The sequence below is a fragment of the Netta rufina genome (genome assembly GCF_964035555.1).
Source record: "Netta rufina genome assembly, chromosome: 1".
In the NCBI taxonomy this organism is placed as follows: Eukaryota; Metazoa; Chordata; class Aves; order Anseriformes; family Anatidae; genus Netta; species Netta rufina.
This window is the reverse complement of record NC_140123.1, coordinates 128,841,844-128,862,283: the sequence shown is the minus strand read 5'-3', so window position 1 is coordinate 128,862,283 and position 20,440 is coordinate 128,841,844. Positions and strand designations below refer to the sequence as shown.

The window sequence follows — 20,440 nt, the reverse complement described above, 5'->3', positions numbered from 1 at the left end:
AACCCAGTCTGTTTGTATGACAGTGACAAGCTATATTCTTGAATGGTTTAGCTAGGGTCTGGGAAGAAAAGAGGTTAGAAATGAAAACTGGAATGTCACAAAGGGAAAGTAAAAAAATCTGCAGGAATATGAAAAGGAAAACCTAAAACAAACAAATGTAAACCCTCAACCAACCAACTAGACAACCAATCAGCCAAAGGCATAGTAGCACTTGTGAAAAGGAAGTGCCATAAAGCAGTATTCACTATCTTCAGCCATCTTGGAGCTGGGAATGGATTCCAGCAGAGAAAATGCTGGGAGGCATCTTAATGTTGAAATGAGTCTTTGAAGAAAGGCAGGTATGTCTTACAGGAAAACAAACAAACAAAAAAAGCCACAGTTGTAAGGGTGAGGTGCGAGGGGATGGAATTCACTATCCTCAAGCAGATCCAGGGAAAAATAATATAAAAATGAGTCACGCTTGAGGAATTATTATTATTTTTTTTAATCTATTTTGGACACCCTTAAGTCTTTTTGCTTTACTGATGACTCTAATGACTGTGTCATTCTGCCCAAATTTAAGCTATTAAAAGGTCTGATACTCATGACATTATGACTAGACAGGTGAACTTATTTCTCAAGGAAGAGAGCCACTATAGGGAAGGAATTATTCCATTCCAGATGTACAACTAGACCTTTTTATGGTGTGTACATTTTGAAGTGCCTCCCTTTCATATATAATATAACACTTGAAAACTGGATTTATTTCAACCTGTTAAGCCTAAAGGAGAAGAAAAGTCATTTTCACTTTCAGAAAGAGGGGAAACCACTTGTACCCAGTGGCAAGGATTGTTTTGTACCAGAAAAGAAAACATGGGTATTTGAGTTCATTCTTTGTACTAATATAAACAAGCCTAATTCCTCAGTGTCACATGGTTTAATGGTGTTGCAAAGCAACTTTTTTGTCAAGCTTCTATGCAGCTAAACCAAAGTGATTGCAGTGCCAAGATAGAGGAGTACAATGGAACTGAAATCAACTCTTAGAAAGCAGAATGTCTCCTTCAACATGAACAGTTTCTGAAATGTTTTCTAGACCTAGGTTCTAGGTAGGTGCTGAGCTCCATGTACTCAAATGTAGCTTGTGTGGATGAGCACAGACTTAGTGGAGGGGAACTCTCAAAGAGACAAAAATTACTTAACTACCCAAATTGTTGTGAGACAACAAGAATCTGAAGCAATATATGTATATATATAATACATGTATGGTATATATATATAAACATATTTAGTACAGAATATATAGTATTAAATATAGATTATTTTATATAATACTATAGTATACAGTATATATAGTAATATACTGTCATAATTATATTAATATCACATTTTACATGATACAATAATTCTTAGGAAAAAAATATTTAAAAATTCTTAAAAATAGAAATATCTCCTTTCTATAACATGTAATATATTGTACATAAAATATAATTTCTAAAATGCATAATATATTACAATATATAAAAATATAGTATCTAAAATATAACAGAATATATATCATAAAATGCATATATTATGTATTTTGAATATTTTTATATATATTATATAATAGCATAGATAATGTATGCTATGATAAATTATAGTCTTTATATATCTTATGTATTTGAATAAAGATATAAAAATAATGTACATTTTTATATATAGACAGAAATAAGTATATTTTTATATTTTATATAAAATATCTCACAGAATCACAGAATGGTTGAGGTTGGAAAGGACCTCCAGAGATCTTCAAGTCCATCTTTCCTGCTCAAGCAGGGTCACCTAGAGCATGTTACACAGGATTGCATCCAGGCAGGCTTTGAATATCTCCAAAGAAGGAGACTCCACAAGTTTACTTTTATATAAATTTACTTTTAAAAATAGTTTCAAGAGACTGTGTTTTCAGTCTGCTAGGAGCTACACTTATGGTTTTTGTTTTTAAATACAAATAGAAAAAAATAAAAATGCTGTCATAATTCATAGCTGCCATGATGGTATCTATGTGGCTATAATGTGATGAGTTCAGACAATTGCTCACAGTTCCTCACTTGCCTCTACGATGACCCAACAGGTCTATGCAGATGAAGGGCCCTTGTGTTTTTCTAAGAACCAAGGTCACTGCTCTTTCTCCAGAATAATCTGGTCTCCAAGGGTATGCACTGTTGCAGAAACTGTCCCTCAGAGGGATTTAGCATAATAACCCTTTAACATACCCCAGACGAGGAATTTTGGAAAGGAAAAGACTTTCAACTACAGGTTAACCAGTCTGAGATTCTGTGTATAAACTACGGTTTTGCTAATGCTTATGTTCTTAAAAAAAGAAAACTGTGATACATAAGCCATATATAATGTTATAATTACATTGCTTGCAGCTAGGAGTTACTTTGCTATTAATTGTGAATTCTTATAAATCTTAGAACAAGAGAGATTGTTCAAAAATGTGTCACATATTTGTTTCTGTTGTTCCAACTTGGGAATTACTTTTGCATAAATCAAGCAACTGGGAATAAAATTTTAGCAGGATACCATGAGGCAGCACAATACCCATTAAAGTTAATTGAGTTAGACTTTTAAATCTCCATGCACAGCATGGAAAATTTACCCTTCAGGGGTGAATTATCTTCTTGATTCACATGGATGATGACTCTGTGAACACTAGTGAGTCTCCCTTAAGTATATGTGCTCATAGTGATTGGCCAATCAAAGTTATGTAAGAGCTAGATGCAGATTCCTGTGCAGTTATTTCAGGTTAGCATTGATATAACAGTGATCGTAGCACCTGAAACAAAACAGTTAGACAAAAATGTTTGTTTTGAAGGGGTGTATGGACCTTATTAGTTTTTTTATGGAGGATCATTTTATTTTTTAATTGTTTTTATTTTTATTTTTGTTTGTTTTATATATGAATACATGTATGCTTGCTTTAGAGCTATACTCAAGCTCTCTCATCTAGGAAGTAATTAATTAGTGAATGCCTTCTTCTTCCTTCAATTCCTTTATCTCTGTAATCATTTTAGATTATTACTGAACTCACTAGAATGATTGAGACCTATTCTTCGTGTACACTGGAATTTCATAAGAAGTCTAGTGGTAAAGCAATGGAACAAAGGGTATTTGACAGGGAATGATCTCCTTGTAGGTAGGTAAAAATGAAACTACAAAGACTAATACTCCTTCTTATCTTTGGAAAGAGCAGCCTTTCTAGGGAGAACATAAAGACACCACTAAGAAGTATTCTCCTGAAAATGTGGAGGTGGCCATTACTTTCAATAGGTTAGTACTGACAGTGAGCACACTAGAAGAAGACCATCATTTTTCTCCTCCAGAGGAGCATGGTAAACAATATATCAACAATATATCTTGTTCTAAGATTTATAAGAATCTAAGAAATACAGAGTAAATTCAAAGTCTTGCAAATGCTTGAGCTCCAAGCTGGCACTTCAAAAGTGCTAGTTCTAACAACAGTTATTTTCTTCTAGTCCCTTCCAAATGGGAAGAAAGCATATCCCTGCCTTATATCCCATCCCTATGCTCAGGAGATTTCTCCAGATCACTTAAAGTCCAGACTCTGCTCCCATTGATACTGTCCATAAGATGTGAAGGACTACTGATCTTTCATAATTCTTTGAAGCAAAGTTTTAATTCTAGTGTAGGTTCTAGAGGACATTTGTTTGTTTGTTTGTTTGTTTGTTTTGTGTGTGATTCTTTATATCACTTTCTTACCTTTCTCATCTCCCATTATCCTTACTTATCTGCAAGTGGTAATGGCTGTTTTGAAAACTGTTGGCATTCATGCTCTTTTTTCAGCCCTTAGATTCCATACATTTCGCAGACTTTTAATAATCATTATTTGCCTGTTTCTTAACATTGGCATGTGTTCAGCTGCCACAGAACCCTTTTAGGAAGTCAAGACAAAGTAATATCCTAAGGATCATGTCCCTCTTGAAGGTCATTGGGAGGCTACTGCATTACTTAATTGTTCACACTCTGCATAGTGGGACATAGGAAAATTTATATTATAGTCTTTGTTGTGAAGACGTAATTTCAGGCTTTTGCAGGACATGTCAATACACACTGGCAAGCCTACTTGGTTGTCACTGGTCTCTGTGAGTTCACTGAGAACTCACTGAGAACTCGTTTACTCTGTATGTCCAATGACACTGCTCAGCTTTCACAGGTCAATGCATGCTAACTGCTTCACCTCAACAGCACTTGACCTGCTCATCTATTTCTGGCCTCTGTGTTTCTGTGTCTTCACATCAGTCTTCCATAGGACCACTTGCCTATTCACCACAGGTCACTGACTTGTGCAGGATTTTCCATTTTTGCTCACATATCATCAGCTGCCATTTCATGTTTATATCTTATACCTGTATCAATCCTGCCATTCCTCAGTATGACTACATATCTTTAATTGATCTGTATGAAGGCAATCCTTCATCCTTTCCTCCTGCTCCTCAGTTATGATCAGCCACAGGCCTATGTGAAGACCTAATGTCCAAAGCATCTGCTGATCCATGTACATGAGAACTTCGTATGTCATGACATCTTGCTTATCTCTGAAGACTTCTGTACAAAGTTTTGTGTACTCTCTTGTTTTTTGCTCTCTCTTGTTTTAAAATAATGTTGTCCTTAAGAAATGGAATGACAGGGACTCGAGAGTTATCTCCTGTATGTGAACCATTCCTGGAATTTCTGTCCTTTTTGTGCCCCAAAGTACTTGTTGTAGCAGTCATTTGTACCAAGTAAATGGTTTGTGGGGGCATGAAGACTGGCTGCTAGGCTGAAAAGCCAGCAGGATTCATACCTATGTCTTTTTTTTTTCCCATGTCACAATCTAAAACTGCTGTCAAATATCAGGCTTTTAAAAGGAGTATAACTTAAAGTAAATATTACTCATATGTTGCTAATTACACTAGGATAGGAAAAGCAATTTAATATAACATAATAGATATTTTGGTTCTGAAGCTATTGGTGGGGACTGTCCTTGCCCTCCCAGGCAAATTGGACTCATCAAAGTTCTGGTTACCAGTTTCATTTCCTTGTGGTTGAAATGTGTTCTTCAAAAGGACAGAAAAGTAGAGGTGTAAGTAGAGGCCAGAGAATTAAGTGATGCTGACTCTTTTCACTGGCAAATGGATTTTCAAGTACATTAGTGCAATAATGCTAAGGGAAATGAGAATGCCAAACAGAAAGTCGTCTCTTAGCAGCATGCCTGTATTAATATTTATAGTTAATTCTCACAAGTGAAAGCTCTCTGTGCAGGTGTGCTTTTTACGTCTTCTGTTTTTCATTATATTTTTCTTTTTCCTGCACACATCCTCTGCAATTCTTCAGCTTTTCTTCCTGCTCAACAAATTTCTGTTTTAATTCCTGCCTGCAACAACTCTCCTAGTTATAGACTGTTATTTATGAACGATATATCTCCAGTTATTAATCATAAATCAAATACAAAATATATAATACAAATATATAGTTATTAAATACTTCTTGCCAATCTGTTTTGTTCAGTTGATGGCAAAAGATGCACTACTGTAAACTTACTATTACTTTTTTTTGGAACAAGCTGAGTTTGAAAATTATGTTGTGATCAGACATTGAGGTATGCCTGTTCACTACAGGCAGGCACAGTGTTCTAGAATGAGATTTAAATGGAAATTGTATTTATGTTCCATCAAAAGTATTTGGGAATTCATGCCAATTCAGTGATTAATTTGAAGAAGAAAAAAAAATGTTTTGGAAAAACAAACTGTTTGCTTTATCCTTTTTTATTGTTGTTGTTGTTGTTATTATTATTATTATTATTATTATTATTATTATTATTATTTTAATACTGCATTTCTGATTTGTTTCAAAATGCTGATTTAAGAGGAGATTTGCCTAAATGTTCTTCAAAAACAGATACTTAATTTAAAAGAGGAAATAATAATGATAATAAATAATAAATTGGACAGTGAATTTGAGTCAAACAAAAGCTGATCTTTTCAATTTTGCAAGCATCGTGATGGCACAGGGTGGGCTGGTCTGTTAGGGTTTATGTGAGTCTGTACTGTTCTTTTCTGCCTTGAGTAATGTGCCTTGCACATGCCTTACACATTCCTCTATCTTGCAGTGCTGTCAGGAGTTTCTCACTCACCGTGCTGAACCAGCTGAAAATGTATCATTCTTTAAAACCAGGAGGATTTAGTTTTTTGGGAGCTTATTTGGCTATAGAAACTCACTACCCAGTTACACAAATGTGACTATGGGTGAGAAGGTTTGAATGCTTAGGAACTCTCCCTATAAGGTCAGAGTTTGAGCAAGGGACTCAAATTTATGTTTATATATATACATGTGTATAGCAATGTGTGTATGCATAATATGCATGTGTGTATATATATATTAATGTGTGGAGTTAAGGTGAATTAAGGTACTTCTTAGTCTTTTAGTGTTACATAAACTATTGTAAGTATGTGTGTTTGTACTTTTGGTCAAAAGGAAGCATTTCAATTACTTTTGTTTTGTTTTTCTGTAAACCATCTCTATAAATATTTGAAAACAGCTAACACATGTTGCAAATATTTATTTAACACTCTTTGTTGAAATGAAATTTAAGATAGTTCTAAAGTCGTAATATCTGATTAGGAGGTCATTTGTGTATGTGTGAATGTTCCAGTTAAAGCCTCTTCAGTCAAAACATCTGTTCAGTTATCTGTGATTAATGTGTGATTTTTTTGGCAAAAGCCCTGCTCAATATTTTTAATAGTCAATACCAAACTTAAAATTATATTTTTAATGTTGTAACATCACGTGCAAAAATTATGTAACCAGATCTGGGTCTGTGTGGTTATTGCTATTATACTACTGCTGCGGTGTACAGCAGATGAGAATACAGTGTTTTCTGAGTAAACACAGAACAAAAAGATGTATCCTCAAAAAGATGAGTAACGAAATAGAATAGAGTAGCCAAGATAAATTGCAGCGGGAGTACAAAGAAATGGTGCTATATGCTATATATACTCTCAAACTTGTGTAAATGAAATCTGAGTCTGACCAAGGAACACAGCTGAAGATATTATAATACATTTAAATTACCCTTGACCACAAATACAAAATTTGTGTAATGTAGTGCTAGTAAGGAGATGTAGTAATGGAATGCAAATTTGTATATTGTTTCTATAGTAAGTCAAAATATACAATTAATTTATTGACATATCTGGTCATTTCTTATTGCTTTCCAATTATAGCTCAGATTCTATTTATCTATTTATCTATTTATCTATTTACCTATTTATTTATTTATTTATTTATTTATTTTAGAGTGGTGGAAGAGTGGGAGAGCAGTTTGGTTTTTTTTCTGCTCACAATTTTTCAGAATAACTCAGAGTCTCCGGTCTTGGAATATTCTCCCTACTGTATGCCAAGAACAAAAACCATCTTCTGATCCGTATTAAAAAAAATAGGTTTGTTGATGCCCCCCAACAAATAGACATCGGTTTTGCTTGAGAAAGATGTGCTTACTGAAGACTGCCAAAAAGGATATATATATATCCTTATATATATATATAATACTTATATATATATATATGTAAAAGTTAATTTTTTTTCTCCGTACTGTTATATCTTTTCTGATAAACTTGGATTCAGTGACATCACTTGATGCAAGATCACCTCTAAACTGTTCTTGTATGTTAATATTTACCCAGGGATGCCAGATGTGAGGACACTGTAGCAAATTCTCTGTTATGAGATCATGTCCTGAGCATCTTTCTCAAGCTCACTGAAGGTTCTTAGCAGAACACCTTACTGAGAAAATTGAAATTTGATGTAACATTTTTTTTTTTAATTTATTTATTTATTTTTTTTTTGCTAGAGGAAGAAATTCCTGTATGTTCAGTTTGTGAATGCTCTTAAAGTACCCACTTAAAGTACCCTCTTAAGATGCAAACTTTAGTGTGTGAATCTATCAGGACTTTAAAAATGATGGTTGGATTATGTAGCCCCCAATAACACAGTATAAAGAGATAGTATAAAGAAATTTATTTATGTTTCATTGGTTTCAGAATGCTTAGCATTCATGAATAGCTATCCTGATGTATAGAAGCAAATATACATGTATGTAAGAGTAAATGCATCACAGGACACTTCTAAAGATTTCAGGACTTGACCTACAAGAAAGATTTGGCTTGAGCATCATTAACCTCTGAACAAGAGGCAGATGTTGCAGGACTCTCCTGCTAGTAGCTGGCTTTTATTATACAAAATTTGGACATTTTGTTGCTGAACATATCTTCCCATTATTAAGTCACAGATTAACATAGTGTACAAAACTTTGTTAATTAGGCTCCCTTTTCTGGATTTTTAACATTTATCATAAAATAATACTTGACAATACTATTCTGTGTGGCAGAAATATGAGAACAGTATCACATTTGCAGACAAGTTTATTTTCTGAGAATTATAATAGAAATCAATACTCAATTTCCATTTACAACTATTTGATGACTTTTTTGTTGTGGTGGTGGTGGTGTTTTTGTTTGTTTGTCTGCTTGTTGGTTTCTTTTTCTTTTTTTTTTTTTTTCTCCTCTCTCTTTTTTTTTTTTTTCCTCCTTTACCAGTCAGATGATTGGTCAAATAAGCAAACTAGCTGATGGATAATCCTCCTTCAATTTTTGTAGTTAAAAATGAAAAAATTGGAACCTGTAAATCTTGACTGGCTGCCATTTTCCCTCCTCTCCCCTTTTCAAAACCATTGATAATTCTACAGAGGTCACTGGAAAGTGCCACCTAATTAACATTTCTAGAAATCTAATATTGTCCATTTAGTGGTTGGTTTTAACAGTGATCATCATGCCCCTTGCGGGAAGATTTCATCTCCAGGTTAGGTATGATGTTAGCTGAGACAGCTGCTTAGAGTTCCAGAAATAGTACAATACTGCACTTTCCATCTATGAACAAGGTATTTCTTGGATGCCAATTTCCAGACTGTTTGCCAAGCTTCTTAAGTCAGGCTCAGCTGCAATGTTTCAAGCAATTATTTTTCTTTGCTTTATTATTTGCTCAGATTCTGCTGCTGCTGCCTTCTAATCATCTTCAGAACCTGGAAGTTTCCAGCAGAGCTTATCAGCTTGGGTTCTACAATTCATCTGTAACATGACAGTGCCTCACTGCTTGGAAACTGCTTCCCTAGGAAGTCCTCAAATGCAAGGAACCAGTCCCTGAGGCAGTGTGGCTTTATTATACATGTACCTCTGCTGATGCTGAGCAGTTGGAAATGCAGTCTGGTCCCTTGCATTATGTGTGTTTAACTGAAGAAGAGATGTTTCTACCTGTGTTTAGATGTCTCACTGAAGAAGTGCAAGAAATGCCACTGTAATCTTTGCAGTCTTTGTTCTGCCTCACACTTATGCATCTAGGCACCACTAACCACAGTCAAGTACTACAGTTGGCAGATGGGATGGACTCCCTAAAATATACGTGCTTTAAATAAATTTAAATTGTAACATTGTCATCATATAAAAGTTTTTTTATACATGTGTTGTGATTTTTGAGTGTGAAAATGTAGTAAAGAGAGATATAGTAACATTTTCCAGCACTCACTTTCCCCATTTAAAATTAATTTCCATGCTTTCTAATAAGCAATAACCCACAGTTCCTTGTGGCCTTCAAAACAATTCTCATGTCTTGATGTATCTTGAGTCATCAAATCTGAAATATCTTTGGAACCAGCTTGAGGTTTAAAAGACAAATAGCTTTCAGAAGCAGGTGTGGAGTATACTGTTCTCCAGACCTGCTCCTATTTACTCCTGCTGATAGCTACCAAGACCAGAACAATTTCCCTTGTGCTATGCAGAAAGAGAAGTGTTTTTTCTCAAGTAACCAGAGTATTTGGATGCATATCAAAACAGCGTCATCAGCTTTTCTTTGGTTGGTTGGTAAAGAGTAAAATATTTCTGGCCCTTAATTCTCAGTGATAAAATACATTAAAAACATTATCCTTGTGTTAAATTTAGTCTGGATTTGTTCTCCCTTCAGTCAGTGTTTGCAGATTCTGAATTAATTTGCATCACTTTGCGTAATTTTTCCCACTTGATGTACTTTGTTTATCTAGTAACCTTCAGTGGAACTCTCTTCCAATGTCTAGTCCAGTTTTTCCTTGGAAACTCATACAGGTTTTACACCAACAGTCTTTTGTCAAGACTGTGGGTACTACCCACTGCATGAATGTCAATGTTCATTTGTTTATTTTGAATTTGGCCCCCACTAGTTTAGCCTGGTTTTGTCTGATGCCCTTCAGTTCTTGCCCAGAAAGAGGCAGTATGCAGTCCATTGTCCCCTCTCCTTACCACATGATTTTATAGACTTTTGTGATGCCTTCCTTAAGGTTCCTCTTTTCCAGAATGAAGGGTCACAGTCTACCAGTGATTCCTATTTAGTTGTCGTAGCAAGGTTTTTCTGGGGATTTTTGCTCTCTTTTGTAGTCTAATGTATCCCCTTGAAGATGAACAAACGAGCTCTGTGCTCAACATACTCATAGTCATGTCATTCTTGATGCTACTGTACAGTGCAAACTCTGAAAAACTTCAATGAATTTCCTCAGTGGTGAAGGAACTCTGGCTCCCCACTGCTTCCCGTTTAACCAATCATTCACCCATTCCAGGACCTGCTGCCTTGTACAGTCTCCACATTATGCTACTGTGCAGTGCTTCCTCCCCTTCTCTCCCAGTTTACACTGAAGTTGTCTAGGGAGGTTTTGAATTCCCTGACTGCATACAAGCCTACTTGACCACTTTGATTACTGTCATCTTAATCCCCTATCACTCAAGCCTCTGCAAATACAGCCAACATTCCTTTTACTGCTACTGATTATTGTTGAGAGATCGTCGTGGGTGATACTATCCTGGGAAGTCTTGTAGTGTATGACTAGAAGAACATAAGGCAACATAAGTAAGGTAAATACTTTGTACTAGCATTACTTTTAACACTTTTAAAGTAAAATAAACCCTCCCAAAATTTAGTCCAATGAATGAAATAAAGTCAACTAACTAACTAACTAACTAAATTAAATCCTCCCTTTCCTAGATTATTTGTTAATATCCCAGAAAAAATATTGAATGATGAAGCAATATTTAATGTGCCATTTCTCTAGTTTTCAGTTATCTGGAGTTATGCCTGTTATGTGGTCTAAAGATTGACTTCCATGCTCTTGCTGATTCATCTGGAAAATTGTTTAGGAGTATAAATCTCTGTGAAGATCAGTATGTCTTATTCTCTCAATGGGAATTACATTTTGCCCTCTTAATGTTAACTCTTTGGCCTCAGTAATTTTGTTGATTTTATTATTGATAATCTAGTTTGGTATGATGTATTTTACAGAATATTGGCTTATTTACTAGCTAATTTGGCACTAAATGTAGCCAGGCCAGCTGACTATGTGTTTTTCCATTGACACTGCCAAAATACAGGAGGTGGTAGAGTAGACACATTCCTCCCTTCCTCTGAGAAAGTCTGATTTGGGTGTTCTTATTTTTATTTTATTTTTTTTCACTTTTGCATTTTATTATTATTTATGGTATTCTTCAGTCTCAGAAGATGTATTTAATTTGTGATATGTTTTTGCAGCAAGAAATTTGATCCTATGACAGGGGGGAAATTTGCTAATAAAGTTATTCTGAATAAATATGGAAGATTTTGCTTTACTTGTTGAGTCACATTTTTCTTACTGTGGTAATTATTAGCCTTGGATAAATAGATGGAAAATAATGAGGAAAATGCATCAATTGTAAAATTCAAAATGTGCATTTAGCTACTTTCAGAAAGAATTAAAAATGAACAACAACCCTGAGATATTTGTTACCTAATGCTAGGTAGGTTCTGCATTGAGTGCTGCAGTAATGTAGAGTCCTGTGCCTTTTTTTTTTTTTTTTTTTTCTATTTGTCAAAGTTAACAATCTATTCTACATTTGTGCTTGAATTTCTAGCAGCTCATTTTTGTTCTGTACTGTACCATTAAATATTTCCATCTTCTTCAGGGGAAGCATGCTTGTGTTTTTAGACTTCCTGTATCATCTTCCACTCAGAGACACTATCTGTCCGCAGATGAGTTGGAAAAATTTGGTTCAAAAAGTAGCAATGCCATGAAGAAACATTGCAAAGGAAATGCAAAGTCAAGTGTTTCATTCCATGGTTCTTTATCTAAGGAATTAAGGTTATATAGTTTCATTTAAAGTCTTTGGCCAGAGCTTTCATTCCAAGGCGTTCTGTTCTTTGCTTATACATACTAGTGTGTTCTTTAACTGTTTATGTTCAGAGAGGGGAGTAAGAGAGTAAAATAAACAGGACATTAACACTGACATTGGTAGAAATAAAGAAGGAGAAAGGCTGACTGTCAAATGTTTAAATTATTGCAGATTTGCGTAAGTTGAAATTCGGATTTGAACAAGTCTGCTTAACATATTGTTGAACAGCTAAAAATAAACCAAACCATGTAAACTAAGTAGCATTTACCTTTGCCATTAGTGAACGAGACTGTGCTTTACACTTGTGTTGTGTGTAACTCGTGTGTCAAGAGTGAGACAACTTGTGTCACTTCTAATTATTTGTAATGTAGTTGCAGGAGAATTGGCAGTCATTATTGAGGGTTCCATCATTCTATGTGATATAAAGCAACACAGTAAGGTAGATCTATGATACAGAGAAATTAAAATAGAAAAGGAGGAACTTGGCAAAAGGTAAAAGAACTACGCTTTTTGAGGGAAAATTATAAGATGCATATACACTCTCATTTGATAACTGTATTATTTGAGCATCTCAAAACCTCTAACATATTTATCTTTACAAATTTCATTTGATATAGGGAAATTCCATTATCTTCATTTAGCCAGTGACAGAAAGAATGTAAATTATTTGCCTATAATCATATAGATAGCATGAGTAGGGAAGTGCTCCAGACTGACATCTTAATGTTATTATGTCAAGACATTCTGGGTGTTGACATCTCACACTGACACTACCTTTCCTTTTGATAATATAACCGACACACACTTTGATATTATATTTTATATAAACTGTTTTTATATCTTGGATATAAAAGAGTAGCACCAGCAAAATGCCAATCCCTGTGCAGACAGAGATTCAATACACTTGGCATAAAACATAGATGTTTTCACAGTCACTGCATGAATCTGGCAATGCAGTGTCATTCTACCATGTGCTACCCATGCAGGGGATCAGCAGTTTAGTATTTGGCTCAGATTTTTTAAAATGTATGTGATCTGTGATAGTGACACGAAACTGAGCTTTATTTGCATTGTTACACATCAGTGCTATATGCCTCAGTTTCCAGTGTTATCATGAGACTAGATACTGATTTTGAACAATTACATTTGCAGACATGACTGACCTAGGTGATGGAATAAATGGGAAGATGATTACTCTTACTGAGCTACTGGGACCCGAGTTTTTCCCCATCTATAAACTGTTTCACTGTTGCTTTTGTAGTGTGGCTGGTATTACCAATGTCAGCAAAATATGTCTGATTATATTAAATGAAGCCATTAGAAACTTGCTGTCTGTATGTGTCTGGTATTTTTCTGTCTACTTAAGAATCACAGAAGGATAAAATGTTTAAGGCTCAGGTGGTTTGTCTTTTTAACAAGGAAGTTTACATTCTTCAGGTTTTATAATCTATACATTTTAACTTCATATATATATATATATTTAATCATAAGAAAGATTAGCAGTTCCCTTGGATTCCTTTAGATAGTAGTTTATCACTTCTGTTCAGCTTCTTTGTACCCACCAGTATTTCTCTTTTCTTCTTAATAAGATACACAACAGAAATCTATTTCTTTGGTCAAGTACTTTAAAATAACTTTTTTTCCTTTAATATGTTTGTTGTGTATAGCTATATTCCTTTAATATAGGATAAATGACGAGTGATTTCATGATGAGGAAATCATATGAAGCACTAAGTAAAATGTAGCATTCAACAATTAATTTTAATGTAAAAAGTTGCTACTAGCAATGTTAACATTGCAAAAAAGCCTGTAACTTTATGAGAGTGTAATTATTACTTTTGCACTTTTTGTTGTCTGAATTGTGGCTGACATACAATGCCTTTAGAGTACAGTGCTTTAGCTCATATTGGAAGTCTAAAAAAACTGTGGAGAATGCTTCACCCCCAGGTGATATGTCTGACACATGGCAAATGGATTTTCTGAATGAGGTGAGGTGGTAGTCAAAAGTAACCTGACAGAATAATGACACTATGAGAATTCTTTGAACTGGACACACAATACTCCATCTTTTACATACCATGCTTTTATAGAGCAATAGGACTTCTTCACAAATGTTAGTTTCTATAGAGCATACTTCATAGTTCATCTCCTCGATATATGGTCTGTTTGTCCCTGCAAGGTCTGGAATCGAGAAACTGTGATCTAGACAAATATTAATGAAAGTATGGTAATTGTATTATAGTGGTTCAAAAGTATTCAACATTATGTCTGGACAACTGTAACTGTCAAAATGGGTGCAGAATATGGATATGTCACTAATTTAAGAATGTCAAACTTTTTGCTTGATGTCTGACTTTGGTAGAAACCTAAGTTCAATTACAAATCTAAATTTTGGGACAGAGAGAGCTTTTTTACTTAGTCTAGCTTTTATGCTTCTCTAGCCAGACACTTCATAACATGTAGATTTTAATTAAACAGAATAATCATTTCTTCATTTTTCATGAGTCAAATTATGATTCTAATTGGTAAGAATACATCTGTCTGAGAGTTTTCATAGTTAAAATACATTTTTTCCAGCTATAGCCTTGGTGTAAGTTTGCAATAAATCTTAGACTTGTAGTTGATGCAGGTTCTGAGGTATTTTACTGTTACGGCATGAAAGATATAAAAAGCCTCCTTGGAGAAATTTGCATTTTATTTAGCCTATGCTTTTCCAGTATAGGATAGAAAAAAAAATGCAATACTGACTAGTGTTGAAGTTTTGCTTTTAATAGTTAGGAATAGATGATATACTGAAAGAAACACCTGACATATTTTTCTTTATGTACTGATTGAAAAACAAACCAGATCTTCCAGATTTTCAACCATTTGATCTTAATACTGAGTTTTCCTACTGAAATTGTAAAGTCCAATACAACTTTTCAAAATAGAAAAGAAGCCAACATATGTATATATCTTGAATAATTAAGAACAAACTCATTGAAAAATTTCCATTCTTGAAACTTAATTGAAGAGCTCTGTAATATCGTATATAGATTTGATGAAAAATGGAGTATGCAGGTCCCAGAATAAAGTCCCGTGGGACATCAGCTGTAAGTGAAAAAGGAAATGATTATGTAGCAAAAAAAAAAAAAAAAATCAGTCAAAAAATAACATTAGCTAACACAATATGTAGCTTTAGTGCTACATCTAGAGTACAATCAATAAGCAAAGCTGATTAGTTGTTTTCAGAATAGAAGAATGACTCAATTCCATTATAGCAAATAATGAATTGTATTCACAAACACATGTACCTTGATCCTCTCAGGTGACGTAACCAAATTACACTGTTTAGTGGATGTTTGCAGTAGACAGTTATAAATACACTTTGGCAATAAGAAAAACAGGTTGTAACTCTTGGTAAAGTTTGCAATAGAATAAGTCTTCTGGGAATAGTTAGTTAATAGATTGTCTCCAGTTGTCATAATGATATTGACAAAAAGAGCATGCAAAGAGACAACTGGAACTACTTTGGGTGAAGGCTTGACAAGTAGGGAGAGGAGCCTAGAGGATTAGCTGATATTGTTCTTTGGTACTTTTATAGATAGATAGCTGGATGACTTATCTGCTGAGATATACAACAAAGGATCAATGCTTTTAAATTCATGTTAAATTTCTTTGATAATTTTTAATGTTGGGAAAATACAGGAACGTGAGAGAAACATGGTTCTAGTAATCCCAAACTAAATATTGAGCGTTCTATTTTCTGCACTTTTTGTTTACTATCCAACAGGAATCACACGGTCCTGTTTTCCCTAATTTATTGACTTTACATTAGTCTTTATTAAAAAGATCTTAGTGTCCTATTTTGGATGATGTTTAAGGTTTTTAAAAATTTTAAGTCTCTGATTCTTCAGCATCTGATACCACTTCATGAACAGCACAACTTTGAACATATTTTTGTTCAAACCTATAAAAGTCATATTCTTTATATAGTATTTACTCTCAATTTATCTGACTAATTTCTGTGCAATTTGTGTAGTCATATGAGAATGAGGTGGAAAGTACCAATTAGATCATACTGTCCCTCTTCTCACCAATATGGAATGTAGTCTCTCAGACAAAGGACATATGCTTGATTTCAGCCAAAAGCTGAGGAGAAGCCTCCTGATCTTCACCAACTGAAATTTAAACTCTCATCTGTTATTAATACATTTTCAATAAATGACTACGAGAACATCTGCTCATGCCTAGTAATTTTTTCATTCCTTCTCTTAAAGCTGATGTCCCCAGTGCATTGATGAGATATATGAGATAATATCATATCATATCATATCATATCATATCATATCATATCATATCATATAAAGAATAGTAGGATTTCTAACTTTTTTTTTTAATCAGGAAACATCATGAAACGTTCAGCAAATGAATGGTGTATACGTTAGGTTCTCTATCAAGTTGTACATCCTTACTCATTTTTTTCTTGTCTCACTGCTAGATTTCAAGATACATGGGGGGAATGCAAATAGAGGTTCATGCTCCTCTGAAGGGAGGAGTCTGTCCTGATTCTTACCTACATACAGGTGGGAAAATGTAAAGTGGCAGTATGCCCAAGCACCAAATACAGTTTACGTGGCAGCGTTTTGGGGGGGACACATAGTGGTGGCTTCTGTGAGAAGAATCCAGAAACTACCCCATCTTAGATAAGGGCCCTGCTATTAACCAGAGCTGGTCCAATAAGTGATATTGTTTGCGCCTCTGTGAGAGCATATTTAAGACCACGGTGGAGCAGGTGGACCTGAGCATGGAGGCTGCAGCCTGTGGAGGACCCCCACAGATCAGATTCTGGGCTGGATCTGTAGCCTGTGGAGAGTAACTATGCAGGAGCAGGTGACCTGTCAGGAGCTGCTGCCTGGTGGGGGGGGCATCCCAGGTTGGAGCAGTGTGCTCCTGATGGATGGCCCCTGTGGTATGGACCCATGTGGGAGCAGTTCTTGAAGAACTGCTGCCTGTGGGAAGCCAATGCAGGATCAGTTCAGGAAGGATGGCATCCTGTGGGAGAGACCCCACATGGAACAGGGGCAGAGACTGAGAAGAAGTGGCAGAGATGAAGCATCAGGGACTGGCTGCAGCCCCCATCCCCATGTTCCACTGTGCCGCTCAGGGGGAGGAGGTGGAAGAGGGTGGATGGAGGGAAGGTGTTTTTGGTTTCTTTCCTCTGATTGTCACTTCTCTAGATTGTTAGTAATAGGTAATAAACCTTACTATCTCCTTACTCAGAGTCTGTTTTGCCCATCACGATAATTGTTGAGCTATCTCCCCATCTTATCTCAACCCTTGAGCCCTTTGTGTCATGTTTTCTCCCCTTTCCTCATTGAGGAGGGGGAGTGAGAGTAGCTGTGGTGGAATTTGGCTGCCCACCTGAGTAAAGCCACCACATATGCACACAGCTACACAAAGACCGTTAATCTTAGCATTCCTTTCCTGGCTCTACATCACACCTTTCGAGTCTCCTCCTGTCCACTTCCATGTCATTCCTAAAATATATCCCTTTTATCCTCTTTCCCCCTGGAGAGAAAGACTTTGCTCAATCAGATAATGACAGGACAAGTAAGAATGGTTTTAAACTAAAAGAGGAGAGATTTATATTAAAGATTAGGAGGAAATTCTTCACTCAGTGGGTGGTGAGGGACTGGAACTGGTTGCCCAGAGAGGTTGTGGATACCCCTTCCTTGGAGGTGTTCAAGATCATGTTAGATGAGGCCCTGAGCAACCTGATTTAATGGGTGGCATCCTTGCCTATGGCAGTGGGATGGAACTGGATGATCTTTAATGTCCCTTCCAACCCAAGCCATTCTATGATTCTATAATTATTTCAATAATGAGCATTCATCTGAATAATTTACTGATTAAAAAAAAAAAAGGAAAAAAAAAAAAAAAGAAAAAAGAAAACTTAGGTGCATTGAGAAGTCTGTATTAACATATCTATATTTCATTTTTATGGTTTTGCCAGGGGTGCTGTTTCTGATCTTAGAATCCCTTTGTTTAGCTCAGATGTGCTAGCAGCACAGCATTCTCTGGACAGCCTAGATCACAGCAAACTGGCTGAGCAAAGGTCATTTTATGTAGTCTTCTGCTTCTGCACAGCATAACCAGTTATGTACACATACCTTTGCTAGGCTCACCTCTCTATTTAGAAGATAAAATTCAATATTTATTTTTTTATGTATGCTACTCCAACTGTAGATATTTACGGTGGTAAATATGATCACCTTTAAGAAAATACTGATTTGATGAAGTGTCCAGGAAATAGTTGAACTAGAACAGTTTGCCTAAAGCATTGCCCAGAGCAGAGGAAATATTTTGTCTTTGCTGTTTCAGATGGGCACTAAAATGAAGTCAATAAACTTCCTAAATACTGAATGTGGAAGTTATATCTCAGGGTTTTCTGGTTTACATGACTGCAAAATATGGAACTGTAATCTTGCATCTTTATGGTAGACACACAGCTACAAAGCAGGCAGGCAGATTTATTACTTTTAGAGCATTAGAAGATTAAGCTTTTAAAGAAAAAGTCATTTTTAATCCCAGATGTAACTAAAGTTGGTTATGTGATTGCCTACTGCTATATGATTTAGTTGAACCTGACATTTTGAAACTTGATCACTGTATTCTGTTCAATAATATTGAAATACATAATTTTCACTACTTCATGTTTCAGAATAAGAGCCAAGGATTGAGCTTTGTCCGTATCCATGCACCTTGGCAAGTACTTAGCCGAGAAGCAGAGCTCCATAAAATAAAAATGCCTACTAAAAAGGTAAGTATATTCCATCTTCTATCAACTAGTTTTATGTCTATTCTTTTACCCTACTAATTATTTTAGATGATTTAGTATTCAGAGGTGGATTTAAGATGGGATTTTCAGAAGGGATCTCAAAGGCCCCAAAGGCAGCTAGCTGGAAGACTGTGTTCTATAGAGTGATGAGAGAGGTGAGTTTTAAGGAGGAGTTGTTTGAAGCTGAGAAGGCAGTAGCTATTTGGATTTTTGTCAAGGAACTTTCCTCAAAGGTGAGGTGCAGTATGGGAGATAATATGATAGCTGTTCATTGCCTTAAGATTTATCTGAAGTCTGGGGATGCTGAGAGACAGCCTGTTTTGGTGGTATCAGTGACTTACTGAATTTAGACATTCTCCATTGTTGTTACAATGTTGGTTTACTATTTTCTTTACAGTTGTAGTAGTTAAGAATTCATATAGCTTTCAAAAGAGTTGCTTGCAAACACTGTAAATCCTGTGGAGCATATCCCAAAATTTGTGATCCCACCATGATTTAATGTGTTGGCTAAAAATAACAAGTCAGTGGAACTGCGTTGGTCTCACAGTTAGTGATACTCATCAACTGCACTACTGAACACTTACTTCACTACATGTCATCAGAATTAATGACAGTTTTTTTGTTTGTTTGTTTGTTTGGTTTTCCTCCACAGTGGTTTGTATATACATATACATATACATATACATATACATATACATATACATATACATATATATATATTTAACCTAGAAGTTTTCACCCAGCAAAGGTTGTTCACATCTCATGGTGTTAGCATCTTTCACTGTCTGAGATTTGGCTAAGCCAGTCATATACTTTTACTGTATTGTATTCACCCCCTGACCCACCGAAAAATCTTTTTACTTGTAATCAGACTCTGAAAATGGGTGGGGTTTGGATGGCTACTGTACCTCTATTCTTTATGGCATAGTGATGGATGCATAGGGCCTTTCTAAAAATGCACATATATATTAGATTCCTGTCTTTGATCCCCTCCCAGCTTTCGTCCATTTGTGCATATCTAGAGCCTGCTCATTTCTCCTTTCTTCTCCTGTATTTGAACTTTCCTCTCCTAGTCTTTTGCAAATATTCTGGAGAGAACTAGTTCATTGAGGTATGCTGACATCATATTGTCCTAAGTTAAGATCTGTCCAGGGGTTAATAGTCTCCAATGTCCATTCTAGTCACAGACAAACAGCTCAACGTACTTTTCTCTTTTCTGAATGGGAGAAAAATACAGTAAATCATAGGGCCCTAAATACATAGAACCACCCTGGCGTAAATAGACAAAACAAGAATTGTCTCAAACAAAGGTCACAGAAAATAAATTAACTGCCTAAACTGTCATGTTATTTGTAGTGCCGTAGAAAGTGCATGTTTCATCATA

At 35.4% G+C, this 20,440-nt stretch overlaps 1 protein-coding gene across 1 annotated transcript in view; it reads left to right on the top strand.

The window, feature by feature from the left end:
- Positions 1–20,440, top strand: part of ANO2 (anoctamin 2) — a gene marked incomplete at both ends in the record, with an annotated part of 184,700 nt that overhangs the window by 9,493 nt on the left and 154,767 nt on the right. The window contains one exon of the mRNA XM_084296494.1: positions 18,940–19,038. Coding sequence (XP_084152620.1) covers positions 18,940–19,038 — 99 coding nt within the window. The remainder of the gene's footprint in view (positions 1–18,939; positions 19,039–20,440) is intronic.